Raw genomic sequence first — 17,453 nt, forward strand, 5'->3', positions numbered from 1 at the left:
CCCTCCACCAAATTCTAGAACGCCTTGTGGATCTGCGGCAAGGTTGACAAGGGTCCGGTGCTTAACCCGGCATCTGCAACCCACTCTAGCCTTCTCATCTTCCAATCAGGTTCCCGACCCAGCTCGGGAAAGGACCGTGAATCAGGCGGTAATTCGCAGCAGAACTTTGTTTACTTGGGCAAGGTCGACGTCGCTGAAGTCGCACTCCTGGTCAAGCTCCCCTCGACCAATTCCACATTTCGTCGTCCCGATTACCAACAGCTTCGAAGTTGCGTCAACACCACATCGGCTTCAATCCACACACAGCATACCACATCCATCACAATGGCTCCTTGTAAGCTCAGAATATCTCTCAAAGCTACTACCACATGTCCTCCGTCCTGGCTAACATCACGTCAATCCTAGCAACGCAATTCGAAGTGTCGCAGCCGCCCAGTGACGTTATCTCGGCCGTTGTCTTTGCTCCCGATAATACAAACCGCCTTCTCGTCTCTTCCTGGGACAGGAACATCTACCTTTACGAGATTGCCGAAGGAACTGAAGATGCCACCCTACTCAACAAGTTCGAACACCGTGCTCCTGTCCTCGATGTCTGCTTTGGTGCGAACGGAAACGAGGCCTACACGGCGGGTCTGGACAACTCGGTCAAGAGGTTCGTGGCACACATGGCTTACCCAACTATGGGCGTCAACCATGGCAGAGAGTTCCATTGATGCTAATCCGAATTGAACAGAATCGACCTATCTTCAGGAGAGCAGACCGTGCTGAGCACACATGAGAAGCCCGTCCGATGCGTCGTCTACAGCCCCCAGCACTGTAAGTCCGATCCATTTCAGTCCAACCACCAGCCTACCCATCACACTCGACGGACATCTGAGATCGCGCCCCCTTTGACTAACTCTCAGTCCTTCTCTCATAGCCATGCTCATCTCCGCCTCCTGGGACCACACCCTCCACGTCCACAACACCAACGCTCCGACCTCGACCCCGATCACCATCTCGCTTCCCGGAAAGCCGCACGCCCTGGCCGCCAGCCCCTCCAAAGTCGTCGTCGCCATGACCGCGCGACTAGTACACATCTACGACCTTCCCGCGCTCGCCGCGGCGCTCTCGTCGGCCGACCCCGCCTCAGCGACCATCACCCCCTGGCAACAGCGCGAGTCCTCGCTCAAGTTCCTCACGCGCGCCGTGGCCTGCATGCCCAACGACGCCGGCTACGCCACCAGCTCTATTGAAGGCCGCGTGGCGGTCGAGTGGTTCGAGGACACGGCCGAGTCGCAGGCGCGCAAGTACGCCTTCAAGTGCCACCGGCAGACGGCACCCGAGGAGGAAGGTGGCGGCGACGTGGTCTACCCCGTCAATGCACTTACGTTCCACCCCGTGTACGGCACGTTCGCTTCGGGTGGTGGTGACGGCACCGTGGCGCTGTGGGACGCCGAGGCCAAGCGCAGGATGAGGCAGTATCAGAAGTTCCCCGACAGCGTCGCGGCGCTGGCCTTCTCGAATAACGGCAAGTATCTTGTCATTGGCGTGTGTCGCGGGTTCGAGACCGACATGGAGGATTTCAACAGCGAGGGGAGGACGAAGGTGTTTATCAGGGAGCTGGGCGAGACGGAGGCGAAGGGCAAGGGTCCTAAGTGAGCCACTTGAGTTCACTTGTGCTTTTGCTTCCTGTTGTCTGTAGTCTCTCTTCACTTCCTACTGTCTTGTGTGACATCTTTCCGGGTATAATATTAGGTGCAATCGGCGTTTTATATGATATGGGACAACGGGCGGGCGGGGGTCATTATGAGGCATTGCTATTTGCGGAAGAATACGTCGTCGAAAAAAAGGTTAGATCGACATTGCGAGTTTTTGATAATTGAATGGCCTGGTCATCATCAAGACTGATCAGATGAATGGAAAATAAGCATGATCAGAGAGCCCGGTTCTATATGACTGATCCCTTGAATCACAAGTACCTATTGCATCGAAAGTTCCCAGAACTCCATATCACTGGTATGTTCCAACTCTCCTGTATGATACATGTTTTTGACATAACAATCAACTTAAAACCTGGTAAGCTTTCCGACAAATTGATGACCATCCTCTACCTTTAGGGTCCCACAAACCAATCATCATCACCAACCACCGAAATCAGCTAGTATCCTCATTACAAATACTTCATGTGCTAGGAATCCCCTACTTTGTTCTCTATCACCTTGCTAAACCGCAGAGTTCGACCTCCTAAGCCCCGTATTCCCCGGCCTGGAAGAAGTGGAGGGCACGGAAGGCACCGATTTGGCTCTCGAATTCAAAGGCCTCGGAGGAGTGGGGGTATGAATGTCAGTTTCCGAGATGTATGTCTCCCAGCCTGAACCTGGGGAAGTCTCCTCTTGATGGTTGCTCCTCTGACGCTGTGTCTGACGGTAATGTGGTGCTCCGAGACTGTCATGGGAGGTGGCTTTGGGAAGCTCTGCTGTGTCAATCGCATTCAGGTTCTCAGTTCCGCGTTCCGTCGGCTCGGAGTTGGAGTTGAAGCTGGACTTGGACTTGAACTTGACACTGGTGCTCTCTTTGATGGTGACTGGGCTTGGAGGTCCATCCCATATCTCGATATGGTTGGCTGATTGTACTTGTTCTTCTGCCGGCTTTTTGACTGGCCCATCGAGAGGGTTTCCGACAGGCTGTTCAAGACCTTTGGGAGACTCTTCGGCAGGCTGTTCAAGAGACTTCTCAACGGGCTCTATGATAGCAAGCTCTTGAACAGCAAGCTCTTGAACAGCAGGCTCTTGGACTGGGCTCTGGACAGAATCTTCGCTAAGCACTTCAACAGCTTCTTCTTGTTGCGCTTTGAGAGTAGCCTCTTGTTGTTGGTCGTCCTGTTGGTGATTGAAAGGAGAGTGTCCTGGAACCTTCTTTCTAGCCGGAGGCTCGCCCAGCTCGACAGATGGCTCTCGAGAAATGGGCTCTTCGAATTCAAGGTCGCCTTCCTCGTTGTCGTCCGAAGGCACGTCAGCTTCTTCTTCCTCCCGTCGACTTTGTGCTTCAATTCGTGTCTGCGTCTGTTCATGTTCCGGGGTAACAGCAGCCGCGGAGGGCTGTGGTTTCTCTGCGAAATGTGCGTATTCCCCCAAAATAGCACTTGTCAATATCATCTTGGGCTTCACCGCTGCTGTAGGCGGTAGCATCTCCTTGTCGTTCAGGGGGTTGTCCTTCTTCTTCAGTTGTTTTTGTCTCTTCCTCTGACGTTCGGCATGCTTGGGGTCAGGAAGAAACGAGTTGTCGTAGGCCCTCTTCTTTGTTGTCGTCTTATTCTTCTTATTTACAATGGAATCCTTCTTGGGAGACCTCGTAAAACTGGACTGTGTCAAATCCAAAGCACCCACTTTCGATTCAACTTGTGGTGCTCTTCTCTTAACCATCGGATGGAAGCCCAACTGAACCAGCCCGTTTGGTTTCGCCTCGTCTTTGGAGAACCCGTCGCCGAGCTTGTACTTGGCAGACAAGGTTGCTGTGATGTTGTCTTCTATTTTGGGCTTCAGCCTCTTGAACCCACGCGGCGGTAGCTTGTCGAAGAGCAAGAATGGGCGGCGTCTCAGGCGATTTGATTGATCTGTGACAGACTTGGAGAGGTATTTGGTGCTACTGCTGGACTTCACTGACGATGGAGGCGTAGACTTGGACTCTTCAGGGGTCGTTCGCTTGTCTTCGTCTTCATCGGTGCTATACTCCAAGCTGGCATCATCTTCCGTTGCATAGTCGGCCGGACTTTGAGAAGTATCCGAGGCATATTGTGGCTCTGGACCAGTACATTTTGTGGTTAGTAAGCTGGACATCCGTCGAGCCAGGACTGCTAGGCGTAGGAGAACGTACCAAGTTCAACCTCGTGCGCATCTTCGAAATCGTACCCAGCTTGGTACGCAGCTGTCTCTTCTTCAGGAACTACACCATAGTCCTGGGAGTCTTCGTCTTGGAAGTCCTCGTCCTGGGGCGCGGGGCTTTGCTGATGCTTTCTAGCAAGGCTCGCAGGTGGCTCTCTGGTCCTCAACAACGGAAGCACAGTGGGCGAGGAAGTCCTCGCTTTGTGGGAATAGGTGCGAAAAGGGCGAGGTCTTGCATAATTCTCGAAGGGGATCTGGGGCTCCATCTGTTGTCTGGGTTCAGAAGATGAGTTTGTCGGGTTCCGCGAATCAGAAGTGATGTCCAACTACGAGGAAAGCCCGGTCATCACAAAATCCATGGCAAAGATTTCGCTTCCCAATTGCATTTTGTGGGAGCCCTGGCTCCGTCGGGTCAGGCATTTTACTGTTGGGGACATGGGAAGGTACGTTGGGTGGTTTGAAGCAATTGTGGAAAGAGCAGTCAAACATCGAAGAGCCCAGACCAGTCAAATATGTCCTCAACCAGTTCATTGCTCCCATTACCATGGGAATTACAAGTTGAAGTGAATGTCAATGGCTGGAAAAAATACACATAAATTTTTGCAAGTTGGTTGTTGAACCCCGGAAGCTAGTTCATAGAGAGAGTGCCTCCAAGTATGGGCAGATGCCGTCTATCGTGAGTGGAAAATCGCCAATCGCGACATCACAAAAGCACTTGACCAAGTCCGTAAACGCAGTCTTGTCTCTTGCCCTTTGGCTACTTTCTGAAGACCAAGCTACTGAATATTAATGTTGCAACTCCGCTCTCGCTTGTCTGCTTCCATCTCGCTTTTCTGAGCATCATCACTGTCATATTTGGCATCATAACAGACGGGACTTGATAGAATGCCATGAATGGATAATTGTCACAAAGCAGTGGTCCATCTTCCTCATTTTGCAACAATGACGATTTTGCATTGGATTGATACTGTTTGCTTGGCTTCCCTTATTAGAAGTACAAAGTCCCAGAGAACAACTGAATATCAATAACCGTACAAGAAAACCTGGTTATTTCTAATAATCCTCCAACCTCCCAGTTATTATTACCACGTGCCAGAACTGTAAAGATTCCCCATCCCATGAAAAAGTTTCGGTTAGTAATTAAGCATCCGCCATATGCTTTGGCATAGCCAGTTGATGAAACATCTTCGTATCAATCATGTGCGCAGACCTTTAGTCAGAAGCAACTTAATGATGGCCACAGATTAGCGATGCCGAGCATTTGAGCCCTCCAAGAAACATCAGTCGTATCGTATACTCGAACAAAGGAAAGCCAGATCAAAGACAGGAATATCGAGGCAAAGCCCTCGTAGCCAACTACGGCTTCTCCTTCTTGATGGTGGGCGATGACTGAGTGCTGCCGTTCGCAACCGTACCGGATTCGACAATCGTGACGCCCTCGTCCCCTGATCCGTCATCCGAAGGCGATGCGCCGGTGGTCAGGTTACCCGGCCTGCAAAGAAGATGGTTAGTTGTCACGGCGAACCGAAGTTATCTTCCAGCTTCCAAAAAGATGCGTGCCGCGGTTCTCGCTTGAGAGTGAGGTCTGGACTCCCAGAGAGATAGTGCGGGAGGATGCTTTCGGGGTGCTGCTGGTAGAGCTGTACCTGGCTGCATGGCTTCCGGCTTGAGACATGGTAGAATCCAATCCACCGTCGCTGTTGACGTTGATGCGGATACGGGGGCCGGAAACAAACGAACTGTGTCCAAAGTTGGTCAGATTTGGGTGTCGTTGGATGTCCAGGGTGAAGGGTGACTCACGTATCAGAAGAGTGGCCGCCGCTAATGCGACGGTTCCACGGCGCCTGGTGGTTGTAGATGCTGGGGTGAATGCCGACATCCGCAGTTCCGTAGGCCCCAATGTTGTACTCGTTGGTGCGGAACTGGCGACGCTCAGCGGTGATGCGCTTGAGTTCCTTCTGAGCCGGAGTGTCGGCGTAGCGAACCTGCATCAGCATGCCCTCCTCTCCAATCGGGGCGCCGTGGAACTTCTTGATGACGTCCTCGCACTCATCACGGGTCTCAAAACTGCATTGCATGTTAGCAAATGTCCTTGGATAACGGCAAAGAGTAAGCAAAGGACGAGACTTACCGAGCAAAACCGACACCGCGGCTGTTACCCATGCTATCTCTGAGAATCTTGCTGGAGACAATGTGATAGCCAACAAAGATAGCATTCAGCTCCTGAAACGATGTTAGTTCCTGTATGAATGCACGACAAAAAATCCCAAATAAGTCACTCACCGCCTCAGTCAGACGCTTGGGCAGGTTGGACAGATAAAGGTTGGTGGAGGCCTCATCTCCCTCTGCCTTGAGACGGGCGTTAAAGCTCTCACGAGCAAAGCCAACCTCATAGCCCAGGTGGTAGAAGCCACGGATGCACCTCTCCGAATCACGGACGTTGGCAAACTTGGCGAAGCCGAAGCTAGAGATGTAGTCAGTACATGGATGAATGACTGAACCAGATGACTATGGAACAAAACATACCCTTTGCAAGCTCCAGTAGACGTGTCGATGATCGCCTTGCTCTGCTCAACCTTGCCGAAGCGGGAAGCATAACGAAGCAGCAAGTCATCGTCAGTGGTGGGATGAAGGCCACGGATGTAAACGTTGCGATTGCCCTGGATGCGGTTCTCCAAGCACTGCTCGATGGACTTGGTGTGAGTGGGCGGGGTGAACACAGCAGGAACTGCGTCAGGAATGGGAGGGCTCTCCTTGAGCAGGGCCAGCAGCTCCTCGTCGACGACAGGGGCGGACTTGGCAACGCCGCCAGAGGCAATGACCTGCTCCGGGGAAGGAGTGTTGAAGCTGGAGCGGATCACAGCAACCCGGCCATTACCACCACGGTCCGAGAAAGTGCCGAAGAAAGGAGTAGCAGGGGTGGACTCGTTGGTGGAGTACGAGCCCCTACGGTTCTCGAGCCCAGGAGCCTCGCTGCTGCGCTCACCGTACGAGGCGACACGGCCAGGCGTGTAAGGCACAGAATGGTAAGGAATAGGCAGGGGAGCATATCCGGCCTGAACAGGATACTGTCCGGCAACCCCAATCTGGTAAGCCGCCTCGGGAGGCATGCCGACGTGCATGGGGACCGGGTATGTCTGGTACGCAACTTGCTGGTCCTGCATGTAGTACTGGTGACCAGCCTGGTTCTGCGGAACGGTCGAGTTGCCAGGACCAGGAGGCAACGCAAGGCTGCTGAACTGACTCATGACAGCGTTCATGTTGTCAGCGCCATGGTTGGCCTGATGACCATGGGCGGCAGAGCCGTCGTGCTGCGCATTGCCAATATGGGTCGCGAGGTAGCTTTGATAGTTGCCCTGGCGGTTGTTGCCGGTGTCGGTAACGACAGCCGGATTGGTGCGATAATGGACGGACATCTTGGATAGAACGTTCGTCTGGGTATGCCACTGTTAGTTCCATGCTCTGAAGTTCACAAAGTCACGCCAACGAAGTAGAAACGGCGAGCGTAGAAGGTGAGCGCAGAGAAAGCTAACCCCGCATTGGTCGCACAACCATGAGATCTTGGGTATGAGCTGGACACTCGACGAGAATCCAGCCTGAGGGCATTGATGACCTCAAAGCAGGGGATAAATGTGCTTGACAGATGGAAAGGCTGCTTAGGAGAAAGTGGCAATTGCTTCACCGGACTCTCACTGAGCAAAACGCGGCCAGAGGAATAGGGTAAGGTGACGCGCTTAAATCCTTTCGACATCCAAAGAGCACAATTGAGGGCAATTGGATGGGTGAAGGTGACTCAAAGGTCGCGACATCATGGGGGAAGAGGGTGAGCGATGGAGAGGAAGTTATCACGAACCATTGTTTCTGATTGACAGCTTGTCAACGCGTCGCTGAGGCGTGATGTGATGATGTAGATGCTTTGAAGACGCAAAGAAGAGGTGTTTGGTAGTCAATGGGGCTCAATGGATATCCGTGAAGATAATGGGAACCAATTGTGTGCAATGTTGTGGTTGAAACCCGCGATAATTTGGATTTCGTGAGTCAGGTAAAGATTGTGTGTGGGAAGAGGAGAACGGGAGGAGGAGAAGAGGGCAGAGGCAGAGGGTCAGTCGAAGGGACGAAGGGGGACCGAGGCTTCGGCAGAAGACCGGAGTGATTGGCCGGGAAACGCAGACAAACAGCTTCCATCCTGAGGCCAGAATGAACCCCCCAGTCAGAGCATGCTGACGTCGAACGTTGACTTACCTCCAAAACGAGATGCTGTCCTTGTAACAAACGGCTGATTGGGTCGTGCTTGGAGAGATGCTTTGGTTGACAAGAAAGCGGCGGCCGGCAACGATGGAGGATGTAAGTACCAAAGACTCTGATGCAAGCGAGCGCAGGTGGATTAAGAAGATGAACCGAGCTATCAAGCAAGATGAATTGAAGAGACTGTGATGGTCGCTGGGATGGATTGTGTGTTGATGCTGTAATGATCGGAGGAAGAGTCTACCAAGAGTTGAAGACAGGAGAGTCGAGTGGGAATGGATGGCGGAGGGAGGGCGATCTTTTAACTCCCGTCGATGGTCGTCTGGAACCTGAGATGGATTGAAGGATCAATGCCGTCAGTGCCATTGAGGTTGCTTCCTCACCATGTAAACAATGTCAAGGGCAGCCACGATGTAGACTCGCCAAGGAAGGAGGCGATGTTCTCCCCTGAAGTCTGCACCAAGGACCACGATATCCGCCAGCAGTCGAGAGCTGAGGATAAGGATAATAATAAACGAGGAAGAACTCTTGCCCGCATGCTAAGTTCCAGCTTGCCGTATAAAGGAATCCGTTGAAGGGAAGAGGATTAGGAAGAGGAGAAGGAGATGATGGACCATGCTCCTCGAGATTGCACTCGCAGCAGGAACTCGGATCAACGACAGGGTCTGACTCCTCGAAGTGTCGATGCTCAAATTGGAACTCAAAAGAGGAAGGAAAGACTTCCATATCCACACTACAGATGAAGCCAAGGAATCCCGAGTCCGACTACCTCATGTTCCATTGACAGGAAGGGAGCAGGACAGGCAATTTGGTTTCCTTGTTTGCAAAAATTAGGGAAGACGTGACTGAGCCCAATGCCCTTCACTGGTGCCGTGGTTTAGATGGAAAGGCAGTGACGCTGGTGGAATCCACTTTGGAGGCTAGGGGAGTAATGACACAGCTTCAACTTGAAGCAATTGCTATGTGAAGGGTGTCGCTCGTGATACAGGTGTGAATCTTGGCTTGGTGTTTCCTCATTGCTCTTGCCGTCCATGTGACAGCCACCTCTTGGCCAATAGATGGCCAGGGTTCGGATACGCAATCGAGTAAAAGGGGAAAGAGCCGCAGGGTGCAATGTAAATTACCGATTCAGTAAGTAAGAACAAGCCGAAGACAGTCCCACCCATTCCTGCCTACCAGCACTTGCTGGACTGAGTGCACGGCCATAACAATGTACCATTGACAGCCGAACTCGGACTCTCTCCAGGATCCCTTCTCGTTCGCGGACCGGATTCGTGATTCCAGGCAACCAGCCATGGAAGGAAGCCGGGCAAGGCTGGCACTCGGTCCCGGGTTGATCCACCTTTGCCAATTGGACTCGAGGGCAGGGCATTGAACCTTCTCGTCCACGTGTGGAATTCCTGCACAACTGTTAGCGGCGGTTTTGTTTGGCAGCAGGAGGAGGATGACTTATGAGGCAAGGAAGCACAACACAACTCCCGTCCCAGGACGATGAGACAATGGCAACTGACACGATATTATAATTCCACAGATCGCCTTCTTTCCAGTCAATTGACCAAGCAGCGTCTTTCCAGTTGTCTCGTCCGACAAGGCGTCCATGCTCAACTAGCGAAGGAACGAGCCCGACCGATGCATATCGCAGCAACCCTACACGCGTTAGCTTGCCTTCCATCTAACGATCATGACAGCTTCCGACATGGCTCACCTGCGACCAGTCGAGTGTCGCCCGCCGATATCATCCAAATAATCCAGGCCCGACACACCGGTACCACCAGCCACAGAGATAACCGACCGTGCCTGTCCCCAGACTCCGTCGACAACAAAGAAGAAGGACGTATGAGAGAGGATGGGCATAAGGACACTTCGTCATCGGAGGTGGCCTTAGGTCGTTCTATGCTTTTGATGGGCAGTGTCGTCGGGTGTGATGCTATGCGTCACTCCCATCTTGGCTTCCACCGCAGAGCTCGACTGCGAAATCATGCTCTTCCTTCCAAGGTCGGGTTGTTATCCTGGTAGTGATCGTGGGTCCTAAGAAAAGACGTTGCGGACAGTGCCTCCTGTCATGCTTGTCGTGGTAGCTTTGCCTGGCGGCATGATATGAGAAAACTGAGAAGTCTCGGGACAAGCGGTCGGATGTCTTTCTTCGAGTGCGTCTTGGGGAACCGGATTCTTTGTGGCTCCTGGAACCCAACTTGGATATTAATCCGTGGAGGTTCCGGTGGGATGGCCAAAAGGACAGTCGATGACAAAGTGAAAGGTGTCGTCGCCTTTAATTAGGTAAATTTACTTGCCTACGTCTTTCTCAAGGGTTGTCTACTGGAAGAATCGCCTACCCACTTGGGCCACTGGATGGTGATCACTTCACGCATCCTCCATGGAAAATCATGACAAAGACCGACTGATTGACTCTTACTGGAATTAGGGTAGCGGGTACCGACAGCGTTTTACTCCGCCACTGATGATGAAGTACGTGTATACATGTGTTTCTAGTCGACGAGAACTACTCGCGCTGAACATGTAAGAAAGCAAGAGATGACGTTCAAACAACGCCTGGACCCAGGCACACTCCCCAGTCGAGGCTCAACCAAGCCAACCCACGAACCTCCGATCCTCCAAAGCCCCTGTTCCTTGTTGCCCACCCTAGGCGATGCGGAGATCCCCACAGCCGGATCCGAGGCCGAGACGTCGGGACCTTGTGGACGAAGCAAGAGCACGGCCGACGCAAGCGTGTGATCTGTACCATCTAGTCGCATGGACGGATGTTGAACGTCGGATCGATATCGAAAGGATAAGAAAGAAAGAAAGAGCGAGATGGAGAAGAAAGAATAAGTTCAAGAGGAGACCGCTCAAAAGGGGCAACAGTTTGCGAGGACGGAAAAGAGGTGAAAGGGAAAAGGAACAGCAGTGGACAAAAACAAAACAATGGGCTGCGGTGGCTGCGAGATCGCAACATCGGCAATAAAACATGTGGCCCCGCCCTCCGACCAATCAGAGCGCCCCGCTCCGCAGTCCGAAGCAAAAGCAAACAGTGACCACCATAACTTCCACTTCCCACGGCCATGAAATTAGAAGAAGAAAATCTTCATGTTTGCAGATTGGTAGCACAGGATTTGGAAAACTTGATTTTATTGGCTAGTATCGATGCCCCAAGGAGGTTTTGTGTTTCAGAGGGCTGAAGATAGAAGGATGACATCGGATGAACGACCACCGAAGTTACGCACGCAAGTGAGTAGAATAAGGCGAGGCTGCAGTGGAAAAGATGACGAAAATGAACGGGGTTGTTATTGTATTGCCAGGCCAACAAGGCGATGAGCAGGGGGGGAACCCCACTCCATACTTGGAAATGCCCGTTCCAGACGCGAAGCTTGGGGGTGCGAGTGCTCCTAGCCCAGATGAGTAGGGAAATGACATGGCCTTGTTCGGCATTACATGATGGCCATGTGTGTGAAGTTGAGGCTGCCCGTCTGTCACCCGGCTAAGTTTACCATAGGTACCTTGGTCAGATCATAGCATAGGATACCGACCAGATACCTATCCGCGGAGGCTTGGGATACCGCTGGATGATGACGACGTTCCTTATGAATATGACTTTGTTATACTGTTGGGTATTTACTACTACATCTGAAGCAGATTGCGCTGGAATAAGATCCCGACTATCCATAAAAAAAGATCCCAAGCAACAGGGGTGGATAATGATGTCTTCCTTTCCTCCCCTCGCCTTCCAACTCTTGTCTATCCCGATTTCATTCTTTATTTATTCATTCATACTATGCATCTACAAACGGCGTATATAGCTTATGACCAGACATCCTCCTGTAAAGAAGCAGCAGCAGATTAGTATTTATTTTCTTTTACGTGTGACCGAATGCAGTTTGGGAAAGGGGGGAAGGAGAAGTAACGTACCTGGTACTGGTTCGCCGACCTCATGTTCTTGACAATCTCCTCGGCCTTGGCCTCGGGAATGCCTCTCTGCTCGGAAATTATGTTCCCCAGGACAGTGTTAACCTCGCGCGCCATATTGGCAGCGTCGCCGCAGACGTAGAAGTAGGCCTTTTGCTCGAGAAGCTGGTTGATCTCCTCGGCTCTTTCCTTGAGACGGTGCTGGACATAGACCTTCTTGGTTCCCTCGCGGGAGAAGGCGGTGATGAGCTCGAAGTTGTCGCCGAGGACCTGCTTGGCTTCCTGTGATTTTCAATTCTAATTAGCATCGCCCAAACCCGAAGCTGTGGTGTGGAGTGTGCGCGACGTGACTTACCTCCCATTCGTCCTTGTACATGAAATCCTCGGTAGACTTGCGGCAGCCAAAGAAGAGCAGAGTCTTGCCAACCTTCTCGCCGTTCTTGGCCTGCTGGACGCGCTCGCGGATGAAACCACGCATGGGAGCGACACCGGTACCAGGACCAATGCAGATGATGGGCTTGGAGGGATCCGAGGGGAGCTTAAAGTTCGAGTGGCGGACATGGACAGGAACGTGGATGCCGTCGTACTTGTTGCGGGGGCCGGTGATTTCGTAGGTAAGACCGAAGGGGCAGGGCTCGGGATCACCGTTCTGCTTCTGCTTGAGTGCGAGGAGGTAGTTGGTGGCGACACCGCGGAAGGGGTCATCACGACCGGGAAGCTGGGTACTTTCGACGACCGCAGTGATGGAAATCTTCTTGGGCTGTTCGAGGGACGAGGAGGAGATGGAGTAGTAGCGGGGCTGGAGCTTGGTGATACCCTCAATGAAAGCAGAGAAGGGGATGTTGGTCCATTTCTGGCCCTTGCCGACGATATCCAAAACCCTGGCGATGTTGAGATGGTGAACGCTGATCTTCTCATGGAAGTAATCCTTTTCGGCACCGAGCTTGGTCATTTCGGCCTTGGACTCCGCATCGGGAGCAAAAGCAGCGAGCTGAGCGAGGAACTGACGGGAGACGGGAGCGCAAATTTCCATGTGGTAGCGAACGATAGCGTCGTAGGTGGTGGGAGTCGGGAAGGGAACCTTGGCGGTTGCCTCGAGAGCCTTGACGCTGACAACAGTGTGGCGCTTATCGGAGAGACCCAAGACGTTCATGAAGAGATCAACCTCATCACCAGGGTTCGTGGGCCAAACAGCGATGTGGTCGCCAGTTTGGTAGTTGAGGTTTGAGGCGCTGATATCAATATCCATGTGAATGCAGTTGCGGTCCTTGACGGAGAAGAGCTCATAGGACTGGGCGATGGGGGCAATGTACGGATTGTGGGCGTTGAAGGGACCCTTAGCAGTTCCATCGAGATGCATCTTGTTGGGTTCACCGAGATAGACTTCAGGAGACTCCTTGGTCAGGCCCTCCCTTTCAACAATGCTGAAGACGGGCTCGTAAACAGCCTCGCGCTCTTCCAAGCCCATCTTCTCAGCGAGAGCAGTCCACATGGGTTCCTTCCAGGCCAAGAAATCTTCCTCCATGGTGCCAGCGCCATCATCACCCTCGCCAGCATCACCGATACGGTGGGCGCCCAGCTTCTGGAGCGCCTTGTCCACATTGCGAACCATGGAGTTGTAATGCTCATAGGTGTTGTTTCCGAGACCGAAGGTGACATAGTTCAGGTTGCCAAGCGCAGGTTCGTTGCCCTCGGTGAAGTTGACGTCCTCGTTGGTGATGAACTCGTAGAAGTCCACGGCGTTATCAGTAGGCTCGCCCTCACCATAGGTGGCGAGCACGAAGAACACCACCTTATCGTCGGGGATAGTATCAAGGTTGTCAAAGTCGTATTCCTCAAGGTCAGCAACCATGGTCTCAAGACCGAAGCGGCTCTTGCCCTCCTTGGCGAGTCTCGAAGCGTAATCCTCAGCAGTACCGGTTTGGGAGCCATAGAAGATGATGCAGTTCTTGCCCTGCTCCTCCATCTTCTCCACGATGTTTCTTGTCTTGCCAGCCTTTGCGCCGCTGGCGTTGGCCAGGGAGCTGGCATAAGGATCCTTTGTAACGCCCCATAGTGTGCCCTTTGTGAAGTAGGCGACCGTTCCGAGAAGGATGGCCGCCAGGACCACGAGGTCCAGCGTGTCGAGTTCGGCCATGACGGCGATATTGTATGCGCGCGGTGTTGCAGTTGGCACGACCGGTATACTCTTACAACAACAGCTATCGGATATGGAGATGTCTAGAGGTAACGCACTTGGCTCGCTTGGCTGCTTCTGGCCGAAGGGGGAGCCAAAAGAAGCTGCCTGAGGGAAATGTTAGCCCGGTGAACAACGAAAACGGCTCTTTGAACCGGATCACAGTTGCCAACACCGGTTGTTACTCGTGCAAGGGGTTTACATGTGGTCTGTGACCGGCGTGCCGTATGCTTGGAAGCTCAGGCCAGATGGCAAGATCAGACATGCCACGCCTACTTCGCTGACGGACTCTCGCTGTTGGGCAGTTGGGAAAACGTACGTACCTGGGACGAACCACGCAGGGAAATTGCAGGAGCGACGGGACCAGAAGCTCAGAGACACAAGCAAAAGGAAAGAATGTCGGCTGGTGGTCTAAGGGAAGGCAGGAAAGGGGGATGAAAGATGAGATGGCAGCGGTCTATCACCCTTAAAAGAGGAAGGACTGGGACCGAAGATAAACTGGAAACTGACACATGGCCGTGGACGCGGCGACCGGGGCCCACGGGGATCCAATTCATTTCAGCGCTAAATTCCCGATGACCGGGCCCCTCCCGTGGTCCCCACTTTGACTTTTGCACTCCATCCCACCTCCGAGTACATTCAGGCCAGGTGCTAACGGGAGCCTTCAGTTTGCCGAGCAACAGGGGGAAAGACAACTCTCTGATGTCAAAATTTGATACTCCAACGACTGCGCTGTCCAATTTCGGTGATGTTAGCATTTATATTTCAGCTATCTCTTAAAGGACCTGCCTACCGTATTCTCGCTCCTCAAAGAACGACCACCCCCCACAATCCAATGACACTGGCGGCCGCCCTGACACCAATACAGTTACAGCCCCAGGCGGCCCGGGCCCTGAGGTGTCCTTTCTCAGAGCGACAGTGGATCTCAAGCTACGATGCTTTCACATGACTTCCATGCTCACGAAACTAAACAAACGTTCCCAGTCCTTGAGAAGTTACCCGTGGTTCGATTCCTTTTATCTTTTACAGGAGTTGAAGTATCAGCGAGGCCAATCATGAGTAAATACAGAGGTAACCAGAACCCTTTCTCACCTCAGCTTGGGCAGCTTACACATGAACAGCCGGGGTGTGTTCGACAGCCGCAGCATTCCACGGAACCCAGAACACTCTCTCGCCTTCAATATGACATCAATAACGGGCTCGAACAATGTCAGCACCGGGATAGTATTCGTCGGATCCAGTTTGTGTTGGGCCTGCTGAGTAAGAAAAGAGGAGCGCTGTTGTTGAGAGCATCTCTTTCCCGTGAAACCCTCCCGAACTTCGGTTTAGGTAAGCGGGCAATGGGCGAGTTCCCCATCGTACCCCACATGGGGTCTGCATGAACACCTGGCGGAACGGGGTTCACACGATGCAAAGGTGCACTTTTTGCACTGAAAACACAGTCTCTGTCTCTGAACAAGTTTGTTTCTCTTCAACCGATCCTATCCACCCCCGTTCCGCTCCCGACTCCTTGGACTCTCCGGGAAGTGGTTTGCCGCGCCGGCTCTTCAACATTCAGCCGATTCGGCGTCCAAGCCTTGATCGGTAGTCGAGCACGAGGCCGGGGAGAAGCACGAGATCAGTGGAACGTGGAAGATGTCATGCACATCTTTCTAGCGATTCGGGCCCCGGACTCTTTGCGGGGTGAGCGTTTGAGGATTCGACCAAGACCGTTCGCAAAGCTGATGGCCGCCAAATATTACATCCTCTGGTTGTCGACCTCCTGTGACTGTACCCGGCCTGATACGGACAGAATTCCAAAGAATGACATCGGCTCCTGCATCTCCTCACTGCCATGGAGGTTCGGAAGTGACCGGCAATTACCTTTGCGCTGAAGACAGCGAATCTCATTCGCCCACGCTTTCTCTCTTGTGCCTCGTATGGTGTGAAAGTGGTACATGGGTTGACATCTCGGCCCTGCAGCGGGGTTACGTCCGCTTGACACCCGCGGCCGCCGCGCGCGGGAGGAAGCGTAGCTCTCCGGCGCTGACACGGGCTTGATAGGTAGGCATCTGTCTGTTGCTGCTTATACTTTTAGGGTTCTCACGGTCTCCAATCTGGAAATCATGATATGATTTCATATAGGTACGACTCCAACTTCAAAATCTCTTCGGATTGTCACCAAACTAAGTCAACTCAACTGATCAACACTCCCGTCCCAAGGTCCCGGCACTTGCACCCCACGTTTTGCAGTGATCCTGCCTCTAAGTAGAGGTGCATTTTGGGCGACTTGCACTTGAGTGCATGCCAATTATACGCATAAACAGCTCACAGTTGCAGAAACCTCTGTCGGGCCCGCAGAATTCATCTGCAAAAAAGCCACTCTCTCATGATGGTCCTTTCCACAGGCTTGGTGTTCATCCCTTCTCGACTTTTAAAAAGGGGTAACAAAAGACCCTTGACCCCAACCCCAACTCCCCAACAAGGAGATATGGCCCGAGCGTCCTCTGATCAACACAAGTGCTGCGGGGGAGATTTGGCTTGAAGTTGGGGAGCCGGGGGGAGGCTGGAGAATATTCAGCCGGTTGGTTTGCCGGAGTGATTTGCGGACTTCGATACTGGTCGAAACTCTCGCGCTCCGAAGCTCTTGTCGGCAATTCTCAACGGATACGGACGAGATCTCGCCTCTGACGTCTCAACAGTCTCAGTCTCTAGTCACTCGTTACAAACACAAACGAGCGCGCCGCCATCGCAAACTGGCACCTCGCGGGACCTGTGGTCTCTACATATAATGTTGGAGGCTCGTCCGGGTCACAAACGACACCAGTTGAGTCCGTGTCCTTAGATACATACCGGTATAAGTTCGTTCGATCAGCTCGAGAACGCACAGCGACAGGCAGTATCAGAGGGGCAACTAGCCAACCACAAACATATCGACATGACGTTTGCGGAGAGCTCCATGTAAGATGGAGCAAACTCCGGGGGCCCCATATTGGCGACCTGCTTGTGACGGGCCAGTCTGGGGTTGAACATCGCTCGGCTGTTGAAGCCAGGACTGAATACTTATACACGGCGTTACACCCCAGGTATTGTAACAAGTATTCGGAGCCGCCCCCACATCCCTCGTACAAGTTGAGGCTCTTCACGTTCAGTCCTCTTTCTGGCGGCCATCGATGTCAAGCTAATCCCCCCAGCCCTCATTACATCAGGTTTGAGATTTAGGAATAGTATTGGACATCCTCCAACTCAGCGGTCTACTCAAAGAACGTGAGTTAATTCTTGATAGACTG

General features: G+C 52.8%; 3 protein-coding genes across 3 annotated transcripts; all 3 read right to left on the reverse strand.

Annotated features, from left to right (window-relative positions):
• Positions 1-2,204: 2,204 nt before the first annotated feature.
• Positions 2,205-4,129, reverse strand: SMAC4_04767 (uncharacterized protein; the record flags this gene model as incomplete). The annotated part of the gene is made up of 2 exons (XM_003346546.1): positions 2,205-3,781; positions 3,856-4,129. The coding sequence occupies 2 exons, from the start codon at positions 4,127-4,129 to the stop codon at positions 2,205-2,207; spliced, it is 1,851 nt and encodes a 616-aa protein (XP_003346594.1).
• Positions 4,130-4,782: 653 nt separating this feature from the next.
• SMAC4_04768 (uncharacterized protein) lies at positions 4,783-7,455 on the reverse strand. Its single transcript, XM_003346547.2, has 6 exons — positions 6,390-7,455; positions 6,147-6,327; positions 5,995-6,086; positions 5,664-5,930; positions 5,510-5,602; positions 4,783-5,355 (listed from the first exon to the last, which is right to left on the reverse strand). The coding sequence occupies exons 1-6, from the start codon at positions 7,277-7,279 to the stop codon at positions 5,220-5,222; spliced, it is 1,659 nt and encodes a 552-aa protein (XP_003346595.1). The 5' UTR covers positions 7,280-7,455; the 3' UTR covers positions 4,783-5,219.
• Positions 7,456-11,200: 3,745 nt separating this feature from the next.
• On the reverse strand, positions 11,201-15,708 carry SMAC4_04769 (uncharacterized protein). The gene is made up of 6 exons (XM_024655679.2): positions 15,277-15,708; positions 14,978-15,204; positions 14,508-14,916; positions 12,364-14,292; positions 12,012-12,290; positions 11,201-11,921 (listed from the first exon to the last, which is right to left on the reverse strand). Exons 4-6 carry the CDS (start codon positions 14,143-14,145, stop codon positions 11,904-11,906), a joined length of 2,079 nt encoding a protein of 692 aa, XP_024511528.1. The 5' UTR covers positions 14,146-14,292; positions 14,508-14,916; positions 14,978-15,204; positions 15,277-15,708; the 3' UTR covers positions 11,201-11,903.
• Positions 15,709-17,453: the final 1,745 nt, after the last annotated feature.

The sequence above is a fragment of the Sordaria macrospora genome, chromosome 3 (assembly GCF_033870435.1).
Source record: "Sordaria macrospora chromosome 3, complete sequence".
In the NCBI taxonomy this organism is placed as follows: Eukaryota; Fungi; Ascomycota; class Sordariomycetes; order Sordariales; family Sordariaceae; genus Sordaria; species Sordaria macrospora.